The following is an 18,331-nucleotide window of genomic DNA, read 5'->3' on the forward strand; positions in this document are numbered from 1 at the left end:
AATCGAATAAATTAAAAATTCTGCCAATTCTGATGCCAAAACATATGTGCTTTCTCACTCGCATCACGAGCTAGAGAAATTTGACGAGAAAAGTTGCGAGAATTAAGAAAAAGAGAGGAAGAAGAAAAGGAAGAGAAAAAAGAAACAAAAGAAAAGAAGAAACGCGGAACGTTGCACAATGAGAGACGCCACGTTGAAATTCGCCCGCGTTAGTCGCGCGCTTTTTTGCGGGAATTTAATGAAAACCGTAATTGAATATGTTCATTACGAGGTATAACGCCTGTCGTGCCGCCGCCGCTGTCGCTGTCGTGCTAGTTCCTGAATCCTCCTGTCGGACCGGAAAAGTCTTGTCCGCTCCGCAGTCATGATCCCCCGTGTTTTCGACGGACTGTGATATCGCCTCGTCGACGTACGGACAACCAAATCGATTTTGGTTCGCCGGAAGCTCCGCGGACTATACTTTTTCCGCTTCGGCTACTATGACCCACCCGCTCGCGGTAATTGGACATAAAATTTATTTCGTATATCGGTTCAATGTATTTCCTTGTATAATTACCGAACACGCACTTTTTCCGCGCGCGCAGCATTTTGCATCGCGATACTTGATAATCGTGTATCTATATCAATCGATAATCTCGTAATATTATCTAGACAAATGTAGATTTTGTCCATACATATACATATAATAAATATCGTATAATAAATATCTAATGAACGATGCATAGAAATGTTGTTTATATATACGAAAAATTATTCAGAACTTTTTCAATTCAATTCAAACGATCCATTGATGCGAGAAACTGAAAATAATGAAAATGATTGAATTTTCGTTATTTTCAGATTTTTTTACGTTTTTGAAACTATGCAATTTTTATACAGACATCTTTTTTTATCTACTCAAAGTTTGATGTATTAGTTCACACGTAATACGTCATTGAATAGATTCAATTTTAGAGAGCAATTACGAATGCAAATATCAGCAGAAACAAAAAAGTCACATCAATAGGGTATTATTTTACTCCACAAACTTTGAATCAGTGTTGCGATTCGCGAACGTTCCTTGTCGAATGCAACAATGACGTGATTTTTACTGACGTGAGTACTTGGTGATTTAATTAGAACGATGACGCGATGCGTTAAACGCAAATGCCCACATTGTTGTTAGTCGTTGATGCATGTTCTCCCTCCCGTAAGATCCTGAAGAGACCGTAAACAAGGACACACGTTGGCAAGTCCCGCGATTTAATCTCCGCGTTAAGGCGGTCTCAGAGAGACGAAGTGATAAAGTAGACCTCGATTCGTCGCGAGTGCTCTCGGTTACAGTGGTTATAAATTTATTGTAAATGCATGAGGTTCCAGAAACTGTCGCATGTCTATTGTCTTTTATTTTTAAATAGACTTTAAATGGGTCAAAGAATTCATAAGATGAAAACAATAATGATACCTTAAGAATATTGTCTGAATATGAGTTGAAGATAATTTCCGATTTTTAATGAGCAGAATATGTTATATCGCAATTGTACGATATCACTTTAGAAAACTATCAAAACGCGAAATTTTTCTCAGTAACGTCTTTTAGTAATGTCTTGCGCAAGTGTTCTTAATTGAGCTACTAATTGTAGGTTTTCCATTCTATTTTCTTTTTTGATAAGATATATTAAAAAATTAATAGAGCGTAGTATAAATATAATATATAAATATTTATAAATAATAATTCACAATTATAATCAATTAAACTTTAGAATAAATGTAAAGTTTGAATTTTTCAAGATAATTTTGCTTAAAAACAAGAATTTAATTTTAAATATAATTATAGAGAATTAAATATTAAAAATTAAAACAAAATTAATATGAAATAAAAATAAAGTATATCATGAAGTATGGAATTCCCCCTGAAAGCTTATGGACTATAAATCTATCGAAAAATACATGGTTGAAGACCCAAAGAATATTAAATATAATTATATAAATTTTCTCTAAGTTTGATGTAATTTTGTATTCAGGAAAAACGAGAGATAATTATGAATTTCCGCATTTTTTTTTCTCTTGAGAACGGAATGGCGGTCTCAAGTTACACGCGCGATATGAGCATGGATAATAAAGCAGATGACGAAAAATAAGCGCTTTAAACCGGTGCTTTAATCCGTAGCCGCCGTCTGTGAGCAACGACGGTGCTATTAGCCTTCCTCTCTCTCTTCCGCCTTTTCCTCCGGGCTATTTTCTTCCGTTTTGCACTTTCCAGGAGATTAGCGATGGCAAAAGCAATTGCGCGATGCGCGGCGAAAATAAATGCAGTGGAACCGTGTAATAATGGCAGGACACGCACCGGCAAGACACACCACAATGATCTTTCGCGTTCTTCTTCTTGTTAAATTCGAAACAACTGAAAGAATCTGCCGCGATGCTTTTGGAGAATTCGCGAGAAAGAAAAATCCGCAATTTCACCGTCTCTACTTCCATTCTCAAGGAAACAGTATTTTAGTTGCATTACGGTTCAAAATAATTTACTATTTATTTATATTTCTTACATTATATAATATTACAAATTTTATTAACTTAGAAACTCGAAAAAATATTAAGGAAATCAAATGAATTGAATGTACTAATTCTCTATTTTTAAAAAGGATCACACAGAAAATAAAATAATGATGAATTATTATACATGTCTACGAGGAAAGAAATTTTGCTAAAAATCAGTCTGATTGAAAAATTATTAAACGATATGTAATGGCTGACAGTGGAATTTTTTACTCGCGTTTGCGTACAATATGGAGATTCTCGGCTAATGCACCACCGGCGTATCTGATAAAAATGGTTTCGCATAATATAATCTTATTGCCTTAAAAACGCGACGTAATTTTCGCCGGGTTATAAAGCGAAATTTGTGAAACGCGCGCATTGCGGTAATCTCATTTTTTCATATCGTCAGAATTTCAATTTTAGAGCTCTTGTAGTGCGGCTTAAACCGTAAAAAAAGATAAAGATAAGGATACAAATTTATAATATATTGAAGTGAAATTTCTTGAAATAAATGGATATAACAAAAGTATAAAATTAAATAGAAAAAATTATTAATCGCGCATATTAGTTATTATATTTAAATATTAATAGATATTTTATTACTAAATTTAGATAATAATAGATATACATATGTGAATCTATGATCATATTAAATGTTTATATAACGAAAAAATGTTTTGAAATATTTTTTTACTAAATTGTTGGTGTTTGTTATTTTATCGATTATTGTATCAAATAAATGTTTCTATTTATCTTTGTAAACATGAAAAATAGCGTTGGCAACGTGTTTGTCTGGAGATTGCTGTGATTTATACGAATATATGTTTTGCAGTTGAAAAAATCAGAAACGTAATCGCAAGAATATTTTTTTTATTTGCGAAATATAAACCTGTGTTTTCGGAAAAATCGAGAAATGAATCACGGAAAATGAATTTTCGTTCATGTTTTTATGTTCACTTGTATTTTTAAAATATTTCAGAATTTAAAAATGTTTAATATTAAAAGAATTATATAAATAGTATTACTATTGTAATTCACCTACTAGCAATTGCTATATAAATTAATTAATTCTTCAACTTCTTTTAAATTTATATCTGTATTTTTTCTATCATTTTTGTGTATTTTTATATAAAATCTAGAGAGCTCCGAGAGAGCTAAAAGTCGAGAGGATTTCTCATAGAGAAAGTAGAAAACAAAAACAAAAGGCAGAACGAGAAGAAAATAGACTTATTTGAAAAATGAACTGTGCTTTTTCTTTGAGGACCTCGTGTCTTCTCTCCTTAATCGGAGATCGCATTCTCCCTTTTGCTCTCTCTCGGCTCTCACGATCTCCAAAGCCGCATCTTCTCCGCAGGCAGACCTTACCCGTTGCAGAACTGCACCACCTATAATCTGAACGGTTCCTGGGTAAAGATATCCTGCGTCGAAGGATACGACGGTGGTCTACCGCAGAAATTCGTCGCCATCGTAGGCAAACGACGTCTAGAATCTTCGCACCCTTATTGGGAGTTCCAAATGCTCAAGCCGGCAAAGGTCGCCCTTTACGCGGTAAACGCGAAAGGTTCCAGTGAGCCATACGCCATAGAGGTCGTCTTGAAAGGAGTAGCCAAGTTTACCGGTAAGTTTCCATCAAATCTAATCATGACTGTCACGCGGTGATGAGCAAAGAAATAACTCGCTCGTGCGCAGGGTCGCAAAGGGTTATAACCCAATGATTTTACGAGGAGTATATATTTGATAATTGATAATACAGTCCGCGAAAATAGATAGTCACTTGTGGAAAAATAAGAGTTTGGTTCTACTAATTTCAAATTTTAATATTGTTTTGATTGACTATTTGTCTGTTTCTAGAACTAAAATTACAGAGATACGAAAAGAGAGGGAGTTAAATTATAGTTAAAATTTAATCTTTGTTTGATGATTTTCAATAATTTGCTATTTTATAGTATCTTTTTTTATTATATCGATTGTCAAACACTTAATATATTTTAGAGAATGAGAAGATATATAAAAATAATATTGAAATTATATATTAAATGTGTTACATAATCAATCGTTTTCCGATTTGAAGAAAAAAAATTAATAAGAAAATAGCTTAAGCTAGTTAATATTATATTGTTAACATATAAAAATGAATATTTTATTTAAAATATTTGTCCTTAAATTATAATTAATTATATCCTCTTTGACACAAGCTATGGCAAAGAGCATCAAAATAAAAAATAAATAATTTTCTACATGCATAGTATTTTATATAGTTCATATAGTTTATATGGTAAAAAGTTGATTAATTATGCATAGGTAAAAATCTATGGAGAACAACTTTAGAAAAATATCAGAGAAACCCTTTTCTTAATCCTTTCATTCATGATGCAAATTTCTGAATGCATGGAATCGATATCACGTACCCGCACTAGAGCCTTTTTCCTCGTTTCATCGCGCGCCCTTTATTCCGTTTTCAACTCCCGGTGAACTGACATTCATGTCAAATCGCAGCTTATCGATCGGCTAGCTGGCCGTTCGCCTGTTATTCGGACTCTTCGGTAGCAAAAATACGATGTGTGGTAAAAATAGCATATTGCGCGAGAGAATCTGCACTCTACCGATTTTCTGTGTATTAAACTTCCGTATTGTTAAAAAAAGAAAAAAGTGTTCGATAAAAAGTGCGCACTGTAGAAATTACAGTGATGAAGAGTTCCGCTTTGTTTGACCACAAAAGATGGCAAACGAACATGTTTGAATAAAAATAGTGCGCTCGAATTCCAGACGCTCACAACCCATAGCATTTTTTTCTATCAGAATAAGAGATACAAAAAAATGTGATTGTTACAGAAGGGAAGTAGTTAGTATGAATTTATCATGCATTCATACACACATGTACACGCACACACATACACTCAACACACGCACACATCACACAATTTTAAATATATATACAATAGAAATAAATGTAATAAGATTAAAATTAAATTGAAAAATCATGTGTGCTATAAAAATCCTTTTACTAAAATTATACGTGCAATCATAAAAATAAAATCGAAATCGCGTATTTAAAAAAATTCTGCTAGAAAAAAATGCGTATATATTATATTATAAAAATGTCGTATTATTCGTTAAAAAAAACACACGGGCTAAAACGGCGATTTACGGATTGGCGTTTTTTCGCTCCTCTTCACATATTTGAGGAACAATCACATTAAGTTTCACCCTTCAATTTGAATGGCTGTGACGCCATCTCAACCGGAAATACTAGCGGCGACATGCAAATGATCCCTGTTGAACAGTTCGGCACGCGCGCGGACGCGCACCAGATCAGCCCTAGTTGAGCTCGTTGCCGGTTTCGCTGAAACATGCGCGATCGACCCTCGCGGAAAATTTATGAGCGTCAAAATTTATGAGCCATTATTATGCATTCTGCTTTCCGCCGCGTTTGCATCACGCCCGTTCCCCCTTCATTTTCTAGACACCCGTTAGAAGCATAATTCTCTAATCGAAAGTGATCGTCGCTTTCGTTAATTCACGGACGAGAAACGTTCGATCGCGAAGAGATACGATAAGAATAAATCTACAAATATAGTTTCTGAATTATGTATAATTGATTTTACATATCAGAAGAAATTCAATTGCAGCGTATCTTCAACGTTAGAGTAACGATCAATTAAAATTACAATTCTATTAATATAAAGTCTACTTGAAATTAATTGATAAATAAGATTCTAAAATTATGGAAAGAAATTAAATTTATGGAAGAACTATCAAAAATCATAGTATTGTCAATTCAAAAATTTTGACTAATAATTAAATTGAAGGAAAAATTTTGAAAAAATTGTTAAAATCTTTTATATTTAATTATGTTTAATTACATTTTAACTTTGCACGTCCTAGATGGGAAAAGTGGTATCGTATTTAAGCACTGATCCTCACTGTTTCGTAACTTGTCGAGAGGATCGTCAATTATCAGTGGCGAATATCACGAAAGCGGCACATAGATCGCATTCCACGGTCTCATTTTAACGTAAAGTAAAAGAATGCGGCTTTTTGTTACTGTTACGGGAAGGACCGTGTTTTCTCTTTGGTCCGTGATAGGTTGTCTTCCTTTAATGTGTTTCCTCGATGCTTTGTTCGCATTCAATTACGCCTCGTAACCAATGGAGCAGAATATACGCACTTTGTGCTTTGTTAATTAGCATTTAACTGAAACTTGATTGTTAATTGGAAACAAATTAGCTGGCCGGTTGTTTGCATCGTGCCGATGCGACGCACAACTTCAATGGATACCTGTTTACAAGGCGATCGAATTACAGCCCTTGCTACGATACTCGCAATTTATACCAAGTGCTCTAGAAATTGTACTTCGATTAATCTAATCGAGTTTTCATTAACGAAAACCTTGAGATACTAGTAGTTTTTATATTTTTAGCAATTGACGAAAAAGAGAGGATTTTGAGTCATGTTTTTATAAAAAAAATTGCTGATAAAAATAATATTCTTCTCTATCTAATTTTAAAATTTTGACTTGAGATTTAATTATCGAAATGTTTAATGTTGGAAGTTTTTGAAGATTATAAAACAAAATTCTTTGGTTAAAAATAAATAAGTTGGAATAGTAGGAACCCCCTGGTATATCCTACGTAATCTTCTGATTGCAAACGTGACATATCTAGAATCTTCGGTTAATTTCAAGCGGACTTTAACAGAATCTTAATATAAGACTTTAGCTATTCTGTGCGGTAAATTGTGTATGGGATACTTCTAAACTTTAAAACTACGTTGCAATTAGAATCTTGTAAAATTTTCGTATTTTTATCGCGCAAAAAATTCTGTAAGGGTTGAGAGATGGAAATATAATATTTCCATAATTACAGAAAGCACATTCAATTATATTTTTATATTATTTAACATTAGCCTTTTTCGAATCAAGTCACAGAAATAATTATTGCCGATGGGATTTCTGCCGAGTAAATCAGCCTTTAGAAGAGCTTTAGTCGAAGAAGAGCAGTAATTTTGAGACGCCCGGTGTACATCACCCTCGCACACGTATACGCACACCCCGTTCCGCGGTTTAAAGCCGAATGATTAACGACGGCGCGGAAACGACGCGGGCGTCGGGCGCGTCGTTCCCGCAGAACCGGAGCTATTCCTAATCCGTTGCACAGCTCTCAGACTCTCTCGCACTACCTCTCTCGCCTGTTCTTGCGCCTCGTAAAGCGAGCGACTCACAAATCAGCCGCAGCGTTAGGCCACCGTAATGCAACCTGCCACGAAGTTCGAAACGATCGACTCCAACGCCGCGCCTTAATTGGAAACAGATTACGGCTCGTGCCGACGAAGGTCCGCAGAAACCTGCCGAGAACGAGAGATGTCGGACAGGTAAATTGGAACGCTCGGTCGCGTCTGATCCGTGGTTGACCGCAACCACTGCGCGAAATCTTAAGCAGGTGAACGTACGCGAAGGTAGCGATTTGTCGAGAGGAAGGAACGTAATGGGAATAGATGTTAAATGGATAGATAGATAGATAAATTGATTGATTAATGAGAGGAGTTGTGAAAGAGAAATATTATTATTCACAACCGAAAAGAGAACGTGTAGCTTTGATAGAAGCGTATATCAAAGAAAACAATTTTTAAATATGAGTGCAATATTAATTAATTATTGAAACAAGGATTGATGAATAAAAGGAAATAATTATTTCCTTCGATAATTGATATTGTGATAGTAATTATAATTTGTCAGTGACGATTGAGATGTAGAATTAGATAGACAATATTCCAGCATATAATATGTGATAACATTACACAGAGAGAATTTTTTCTTAGAATTTGCCTTGAAAATCATGGTAACCGTGGGACAATAAGGTATGGAAAGAATTTTATAAGAATTTCTCTGATTAATATTTATTACAATAAAAATAATATCTATTACAATAAAATGTAAAATATGTTTGATTAATTTTACTATGCAGTTTAGTAAAATTAATCAAACATGTTTTATATTTTATTGTGATAGATATTATTGTTTTTATTGTGATAAATATTAATCAAAGAAATTCTTATAAAATTCTTTCCATACCATATTGTCCCACAACCACTACACCATGATTTTCAAGGTAAATTCTAAGAGAAAATTCTCTTAGTGTATATAATAAATAAAAAATAGTTTCTCTCTGTATAAATATATTACTGATAGATATATATAACGCGCATCTAGATTGACAATCCTATTACATAAGAGTTGCCGGAAAGAGATTGCCACCACGCGTGGGATACATTATTTATGGACTGGCGGGACTAGAGTAGAAATTTCGTTCGCAGGCGAATCGACGTCCTCGGTCGATATGTCACCGATCTTGATTGGACTTGGTGGCACAGCGACCGGTTTGGGGTTAATCGTGACCGGTGTACTAATGGCACTCTGGAGGAGGCACGCGGCCACCCCGGCGAAGCCGAAACCGCCCCAGCAACCTAGCATTGCGACTTTCGCGGGAAAGGGCGAGGAGGAGGACGGCAATCCGGATCTTATACCTACGACGGCCTTGACCAATCATCTCACCGGTAAGTTTGCTCAATTAATCGTGTTTATTAATTGATTAAAAAATTTCCGTAAAAAATATAGATAGATTAAAAGATACTTGTCACACAGAAATTTGATTTGTAAAATTTAGAATAAAATTTAGAATGAAATTTAGAATAAAATTTCAGGAATATTCGAATTTTCTTTTTTTATTTATCTCCAATCTTGCAATGTATTATAATTTAAAGAATTGTATAATTTAATTCGAGAAAACATTACAATGGATGAAGAAAGATAAATCTCGGAATTTTTAGACCGTATAATTTTGTAAGAACAAAATCTCCTGTCTCAATTTCTTTTAATTCGTTTACTTATTATACAATTAGTAGAATGTTCTTGAAACATTGTGAGATAATTCACTGTATCAAATTATAAAACATTGAGATAGGGATTTACTATTTAAATCTTACAAGTGCCCCTTTAAGAAAGGACCGGAGGCATATCATCCGGGCATAACCGGCCATCTCATTCGGTGAATTTCTACTTAGACTGATGAAACTGCCGCATTTATACGAGAATTTCAAGAATATTGGGTTTTGCCTTAGACAGAATAGCGTGCATTAATGATACTCTCAAGAAAATTGCGCGTATGGTATACGGACAGCTTTGGCATATGCATACACACGAAGCATATGGGAATACATGCATATGCATACGTATACACGCAGGAATCCGTATGCGTTCTGTGTAATCCATGCGGGAGAGAATCGTATCTATTATACTATATACGTAGTTTCAAAATAGACAATAATATTTCGCTAAGCAATTTTAAATCATAGTCTCATTTCTTTTGAGATAGAAATGTAATGCATTTATTATAATTTAATTAATATTTAGAAGAATTAAATATATGCATCAAGATATAAAAAGTAATTACACTGGACTCATAAATCTCGAATTCGTGAAACATGTGTGAAAATAAATTCTTGTTTTCTCAAATTTTCACTGAATTTGAAATTCAATAATATAACTATAATATACAATATACAATATTCCATATACTTTAGTAAATATACTTTGTGAAAATTAAATTTATATATAAAATTTAATAGCAGTTAAATCAAAGTATTGAATAATCATATTACAGCGACATGCTTCGAATGAAATATTCGCCAGTCAGGTAGCAAATACAGATTATTCGAAGGATAAGAAAACATTTTACTATTTTTTTTATTGTTATCGATAAACTCAAATGCGGTTTCTCGGTTTTCCCCGCAGTGTCCGAAATAGAAGCATTTCCCCCCGATGCTTCCGGAGCATCCCTTCAATTTCCCTTCGCAAGCCGTGAAACTTTCGGCTTTCGCAAACAAAACAGTAAGGAGCAATTGAGAGTGCCGCCTCTCGCGAGAAGGAAGCGAGCTAAAGTTGCTAAAGTTGCCACTAAGAGAGAAGTTCAAAATACTTTGCGAAATCCGCGAGCTTACTTCAAACCGATTATACGATTGACGCTAAATCCATCCCGGCACTTCTTCCAGACAGAAAGCTTCCTCGTTACGGGTCTCTACCACGAAGACCACGTCAACTGGAAGGACGTGAGATGTCCCACGATGTCTTAGAAGATTCAGATTATCCGAGAGCATCGCCGAACGTGAGTAATCCGATAAGACATTAGTTCCTAAATTCTAAGGACTAGCCTCTTAGGAGAAAAATACTTTTAAATACTAAGAAAAGATTTTCCAAAACGAAAGAAACCGATGATGAAAATGTACAAGAATTACTTGGAATTATGTATTTTTTGAGATTTTTTGATTTTATTTTATATCTATCTCTAAATTTGATCATTTGATCAAAGAAGATCGTTTTGCAAAGATTTAATTAGAATATATAAAAAACACAATTTTTTTTATTAAAGTAATTAAAAAATTTTATGTTTTTATACATATCAAATGTCTATCGTGATATATTTTTTAAGTAAAGCAATAAATAAAAAAGTGTGTGAACTTTTAAAATATTTACAAAAGCGCGAAATAGAATTTTAGGAACCTCTGATTTTAAAATATCTAGGGTGAATGTATACATATATCTGCATATGTCCCCCCCAATAAATATGTCCCCCCAATAAATACAGTCCCCCCAATAAATATGTCCCCCCAATAAAATAGAGGAACAGAGGAATAGTGCTAGGAAAAGTGAAGTGATGAAATTTCTCTATTCTGCGCGTTATTAAATTACATGTCATATGTTTTATATTAAACTGTTCTCTATTTCCTATTTTCTGTTCTCTATACTCTTTCTTATTCCGTTTTTTATTCTTTTTATTGTGCGCAGCCCTTATATTTGTATATTTTAATATATAACACAGAAATAATTGCCAGAAAGTTTTAATCATGTTCATATGTAAATGTACATACATGAACAAAAGAAAACGAGAATTTTTAATACTTTTATTTGCTTGGCATAATTTTTTAATTTTTTAAAGAAAATTATGTAATTTATTGTTTCAATGAAAATTCATTGTTTTAATGTTAACATGTAATTTCTTAATTTTTTTTTATAAAAAGTTAACACAATTTCTTAACTCTTTTTTCTGAATTGTGCTCTAGTTAATTTTTAGTGATTAATTTATATATACAGATAATATTATATGTATATGTATACATGCAATACACTCACCGATACGATGCGCAAGAGTGGAGTTCCATAGTACAAAGTTGATCTGTAACATATAAAAAACACAACTTATATATACAAAATAGTTTTCAAAATAATTAATATTTGAAAAAGTCAATAATGCGCATTAAACTTTTTTAAACTTTTATTCGTATCGTAAAATATATTTAATAAAATTACGTCATAAAAATTATTAAATTTTTTAATTATTTTTTTAGATACAAATTTATATAATAAAATTTAATTTTTAAAAAGTAAATTAAATAATAAATTGTCTAAACAATATTTAAATTATATACATATTATATAATAAAATTTTTTATTATTAATTATCTAATTATAATAAAGTTTAATATAATATTTTTTTTATTTTTCTATAAATTACCTTAAATATTCGTATTTATTTATTTTTTATTTTATTTCAAAATTCTTAATATTAACTTATTTTAAACTTTATTTGAATAAAAATTTAAATAATTTATATAATAAAATTTATATAATATTAATTTATACACTGAGAGAATTTTCTCTTAGAATTTACTCTGAAAATCATGATAATTGTGGGACAATATGAAATGGAAAGAATGTTATGAGAATTTCTCTGATTAAATATTTATCACAATAAAAATAATAATATCTATCACAATAAAATATAAAACATGTTTGATTAATTTTACTAAACTGCATAAAATTAATCAAACATATTTTATACTTTATTGTAATAGATATTATTATTTTTATTGTGATAAATATTAATCAAAGAAATTCTCATAACATTCTTTCCGTTTCATATTGTCCCACAATTATCATGATTTTCAGGGTAAATTCTAAGAGAAAATTCTCTCTGAGTATCAATTTGTTTTAATTATAATCTGCTTACCGCATGATTGTTCCGCCGATGCCCGATGCCTCCCCGGGCCTCTTTTCCTCCTCCTCTTTTGTTTGTACTTGTAGCGTCTTTTTGGCACTTACACAGCACACGCTCGCGAAAATATAATCACACGCGCGCATTAATCAGCAAAATAAAATAATCGACGTTAATCGTACGCGACTTATACGCGGCACTTCCGATTTTAATCGCGCGATACTTTGTGCGGAACTCCCGACATTCGTACGTGACTTTTCATACACGGCACTCCCGATTTTAATCGTACGCATATTTTATGCGCTTTTGTTAATTATACGCGACGCATATTTTAAGAGAACAACACGCGACAATTATAATTATACGAAGCTACGATCCGCGCGGCGTGTCCACGAAATTTATGCGGGAAGTCGTCGCAGTGATGCCAACTGACAAAATACGCGGGAAGTCGCCGCAGTGATGCCACCTGTCAAAATAATTATAGAGATTAGAGTCTTTCGATTAATCGATCATTGAAAAGATCGATTAACATAGAGCGCTTTATTCAACGCGATAAGTGCTTCGAACAATATTTTGATTGACCAATCAAAAGAAAGAAATATTTTCTTTTTGCTTTAGAACAGTTTTAATATAAAACATATGTAATTTAGTAACGCAAAATAGAGAAAATGTCATCACTTTACCTTAGCATTATTTCTCTGTTCTTCTATTTTGCGTTACTAAATTATATTTCATATGTTTGATATTGAACTGTTTTCTATTTCCTGTTCCTATTTTCTATTCTTTATTCCTTGCTGCTTATTACTTTTATTGTGCGCAGCCCTTAATAATTCCGAACATATTAAACTTTCACACTTTCGATTTGATACAATCTGTTTTACGATTCTACTTATCGCTGTTTTCTTGCGAGTCAGATTTAGTGAACGAGAAAACGTTTCTGTTGTGCCTAATATATTTATATTCTGAATAAAGAAAAAGTATAATTATATCGAGATATAGTATTATGATTTGTTATCATTATGTTTGTCATTAAATTTCAACTATTTTAAAAATACGCTGAAATATTTAAAATCATAAAATATTTATTTTTTTTTGTTCTTTTCTACGAAAATCACTTTATTGCTCGATAAATTATGTAAATTCTATATTTTATAAAATGTGAATTTCTTAAAGAAATTTGACGTAATTAATTTTTTTAAAGAATCTAGTTTGCATTTATGCATAATGATTACAATAAGGTTTATTTATCGGAAATGTACATTTCAATTTTGAATTTTACCATCGTATAGAAAATTCGTGGGATGGATCGCCGGCGATATATTCGATACATATATTATTCTATAGTATTATAAAAATATCCGTATGTGCTATAAAAATTCCATACTGCTCCAAATAAATAAGAAGAGAAGTTTTCTGCGGATAGATCAAATTCAATTCTCGGTCGTCGCTTTTACATTTTTCTAAGTGGTATCGTATATCTCCATCGGGACAGGTCTTTTAAACCGTAGACAAATATCTTTCAAACTCGATTCAACCCGGCAATAGTATCATATCGAATATCAATGGTACCATAATGTATGAATATTTCTTTGCATGTTTTTCTCTTATCTTTTCTTTGATACAATTTTAAAAAAATAAAATATTTTTAAATAAAATTGTTAATAGTTTTGTTAGCTTACAAAATTCTGCTATATGTAAATTATTATATTAAATGCAAATCTTATTAATCTCAAAATATTTCTCGCTCACGATCACACAATCTCGGTTTCATGGCGATAATTTTATTTTCTGTAATCTCTTTTATCTTTTACTTTCTATTTCATTCTATTTTCGTCTCTCGGTCTACTTCAGACATTCTACAGTCTCCAAAGGCCGCATTCGGAGTCGATCAGCAGGAGTATTCAGGAGAGCTGTATTTAAGGGTCAAACACCGGGACATTAAGAGAAGTGGGTGGTCGGCGCAGCATTCTAAACGGATGAATGGGAAGCTACAGACGTTTGCAACACCTAACTTCCGGATCGCCGACTATCGTTCAACAGGGTATAGCAGGCCCCTAGACCATGGCTGATGGAGACTGTAGACTGGGAGATGAAGGAGATGAAGCCACACGCTTCTGCGCGCGTTTAAGCGTACCAAAGACATTTATATAGTCACTTGATTCACACTACGCCTTTGTAAATATTGTATATAAATAAAACACATCAATTTCGTGTTATATCCTTTCTATGCTGGATCTCATTTTTACCCGCGACGATGTATCACCATTTTTATCATTCTTACAGATGTACGAGTTATTTTTTTTCGCGAAACGCATTGTTATCAATATTTCGCGAAGCAATCAGATGCAAAATAAAAGATTTTTTTATCTAATTATAAGAATTACTATATAAATGTATTTGGATTGAAAAATAATATAAAAAAATTTTAATTGTATAAAAAATTTTGGAACATATATGTGCATATTTATGCATAGTAGAAAGAAAGATAATTTATATCAAATTCTAAAAATATTATGACCTACTGTTATTCTGTATATCTATTTTTTTTTTATTTTTTTTTTTAATGCGACTAGATTTTTCAATCCGACTATTTTGCACGTTGCATTCAATTTTTTTTAATTTTATAGAAACCTATAGATTATAATTTTTTTTTGCAGGAAAGTCTGACATCGAATTTTTCAAGGAGATATTAGTCTCTTAAATTGTAAAGTGAGATCGCGTGGAAAATCTGGCGTTTATCTTACACAAACTTATCTACTTATTCAAAGATTCTCCTCTCTTTTGCCGCTTTTATGGGGCAATACACGTTTTCTTCCTGCGAGCGGCGACAGTGTGGCGTATACGCGTTATCCTGCAAAGAAAAGCGCAACGAGAGCGGCATCATGAAGTAAATCGCATAAAGCATAACTGCATCGCGGCGAGGAACTAGCAACATCTTCCCGATCTCTTTTCATGCCGCTCTTCCTGGCTGCGAAGTAAGAATCTACTTGAACGCGTTTTTCTCTCCTGTGGGCTCTTATTCAGTGCTTTTATTTTCCCGTTGAACTGTCTTGATGGCTCATTGCCGTTAAATACGCGGAGTTATTGCCGTAATTCAGTTATTCATGACACATAGCGTTAGCCAGCATGGAATATTATATTGAGAATTCCTTATTTCCCGAGATCGCACATATTTAAAAATTGCTTATCATTTTGACAAGATTTTTCTTTAAAAAATGTAGAGTAAAATATTAATACTTGTGAGGTATAGCAAATTTTAAATTTCGGAATTTTAAAGGAATATAATAAAAACTTCTTTATTTTTTCCTAATTTTAACTTGGTTAATTTTCTAATTAATTTATAAATAAATTTGTCTTAAAATGATTTAAGTAATAAAAAAAAATATATATATATATATGTGTGTGTAATGTTATAATGTTTGTTACAGGGAAAATATTTATATCTTTTACGTTCAACGAATGACAGTGAATTATGATATATTATGAGATTTATTGGAATATGGTACTTCAAAGTGGCTGAGTTTCAAGCTGTATTTTAAACTGAGCACCTAATTGACCATTGGAGATGCAAAGTACATCGTCTGCCATTCGAATGCATTATCCCCTCTTTTCTTTACTCTGCTTCGATCTGCGTTTATGCGTCCTCTACCCATATCCGAATGACAACGAATAAAAGTGTGCGGTAGATAAAGGTACAGTAGTTCCCAATAATCGATTGCAAGTTAATAGATACGTGGATTCATATTTATACACGCGCGTGCTGTGTATGAAAAATTTATATATTGAAAAATTTATGTTTATTTAATACATTAATTTATTTGAAAAAGGATCGGAATCACACTCTGCAGCGAGGATAAATATCCTGAGTCGCGCGTGAGGTGACGATCTTTCTGGAGGAGTTAGACGTATAAATCACACGAGGATCAAGACCAAACTCAAACAACGAATTTGGAAGATTCGAGCGAGAGTTTAATCCTTCGAGCGATTACGGCTTAAAATACACTGTGACATTGGCTTGGCTATATCTGGCGCTTCTGGTTCTACCGTTACATCTTAGAACTAAAACTTTTATGATTTCACGTTTGGTCGCGTTTAAGTTTGCGCGTACAAACTCGCTTAGTAACCGTCGCGAGTGCCTGCCGTGGTACATTTACATGCTCAAAACTCTATATGCAAACTTACATCTCGCCGCGAGTCGCTGCTCCGGAAAACGCAAGCACTGCCTGCAGTTCATCTCGATTTTAAAAAAGCTGATTTTTAGCAAAGTATTCGTAGAAAAGTGATCAATTTATAATTCGTTTATATTTCCGAAAAATTAAACTTTTTAAATTATATTATATATGTTACTTGTATGTGAAGTATTTGCAATATTTTAAAAGAGATTTCAAAATCTTTCATTTATGCAAAAAGTTCATGGTACTGTGTAGTATTCATAGTATTTTGAAAAGAACGCATCCTTATTCTTTTCTTACATACAAACGCGACTTCAATGCGAGCATTTTTATGTCGAAGAAATACCGTTGCAAAATCCATGGCATGCGTATAAATCATCCTTACAATTTCAACCGCGAATAAAAACTTTGTTAAACGACGCGGACATAAATCATCGGCGAGAGGAAGTCGGCGAAGTTTCCTTCAAAACTGGCGAAAGATAATTTATATGCGGAGGTACGCAAGTTGCGCACCAGACGCTAATTGGAGGCGGCGTTTATCAATCTCTATTGCGATGCAACGCAATCAGCGGGCGAATGGTCTATCGTTCGGTAAAAGATTGAAATCTCTAGAATGGATGCGGAGTTTGTAATGTAATTTACTCTTACCTGATTCTGTCCGCGCAGAGATGTGGTTTTCCTAATTTTTCTTATCACAGAGATTATAGGATCAGGCAGTCGACGAATGTCGCGCGGAAAAATCCCAGTGTCGATAGTCGAACAGTGACACGTCCTCGGGCTGGTCTCTCGGGAGGATGAGAAAAGCACAATACTTTCAAGCACGACACTTTCAACAAGAAATTGCACGTAACCAGCTAGCTGATGCGATCAAGCAGCTCTTTGACACCTGTAATTTATTTATAATCAATATTAAAATAATATCTATATATAATAAAATAATATATATTTATAAAACATAATAAATAAAATACAAATAAATACATAATAAATATAATAAAAGTAAAAATATATATTAAATATAATGAATTTATTGTTTATTCAAAATTTTATTGATTAAAAATATATTAATATTAATGATAAATTATTAATATATTAATAAATAATTATAATTTTCATATTTCTCCAAATAATTTATTTATCTTCAAATATTTTTTAATAATTTTACTAGATAATTTATTATCTAAAAAAGAGGTAACATGTTATAATGTCTGATAAATTTATTATTGCTATAAATTTTATTATTCTACATAATTTATTATTTTTTAATGTAATTTATATATTAATTTAAAATAATTTATATTTCTAATTAGTTTATCGTAGTTTTGTTACCTGATAATTAAAATGAGAAAGAATAATTTTTATTTTTTAGTTTAATTAATATTTCTAATTTAATGATATCTTCATCCATTATTATAACCATAGAATTGTAACCACATAACATGAAATATAATTTTATTAAATTTACTATCATATTATATGATATCAATAATATTCCAACTCGGATAAACAATCTACATATAACCACATATAACCACCTATTCATTTATATTCTGCCAATTAGCTGAATGGTTAATAATTGATATCAAATATTCC

At 32.3% G+C, this 18,331-nt stretch overlaps 1 protein-coding gene and 1 long non-coding RNA gene across 3 annotated transcripts in view; one reads left to right on the forward strand and one right to left on the reverse strand.

The window, feature by feature from the left end:
• LOC145934589 (uncharacterized) overlaps positions 1-12,747 on the reverse strand; it is a 36,738-nt gene extending 23,991 nt beyond the window's left edge. The window contains exons 1-2 of the long non-coding RNA XR_014425063.1: positions 12,582-12,747; positions 11,705-11,747 (exon numbers count right to left, since the gene is read on the reverse strand). This is a non-coding gene — a long non-coding RNA (uncharacterized LOC145934589). The remainder of the gene's footprint in view (positions 1-11,704; positions 11,748-12,581) is intronic.
• Positions 1-14,791, forward strand: part of LOC145934586 (nephrin) — a 223,454-nt gene extending 208,663 nt beyond the window's left edge. For both annotated transcript variants that reach the window (XM_083035178.1, XM_083035177.1), the window contains exons 12-15: positions 3,875-4,138; positions 8,833-9,072; positions 10,567-10,679; positions 14,418-14,791. In XM_083035178.1, the coding sequence (XP_082891304.1) occupies positions 3,875-4,138; positions 8,833-9,072; positions 10,567-10,679; positions 14,418-14,486 (686 nt within the window). In that variant the 3' untranslated portion in view covers positions 14,487-14,791. The remainder of the gene's footprint in view (positions 1-3,874; positions 4,139-8,832; positions 9,073-10,566; positions 10,680-14,417) is intronic.
• The last annotated feature ends 3,540 nt before the right edge of the window (positions 14,792-18,331 follow it).

This window comes from Prenolepis imparis, unplaced genomic scaffold (assembly GCF_030444845.1).
Source record: "Prenolepis imparis isolate NDT839.2.m4 unplaced genomic scaffold, iyPreImpa1.0 SCAF_3, whole genome shotgun sequence".
Taxonomy (NCBI): Eukaryota; Metazoa; Arthropoda; class Insecta; order Hymenoptera; family Formicidae; genus Prenolepis; species Prenolepis imparis.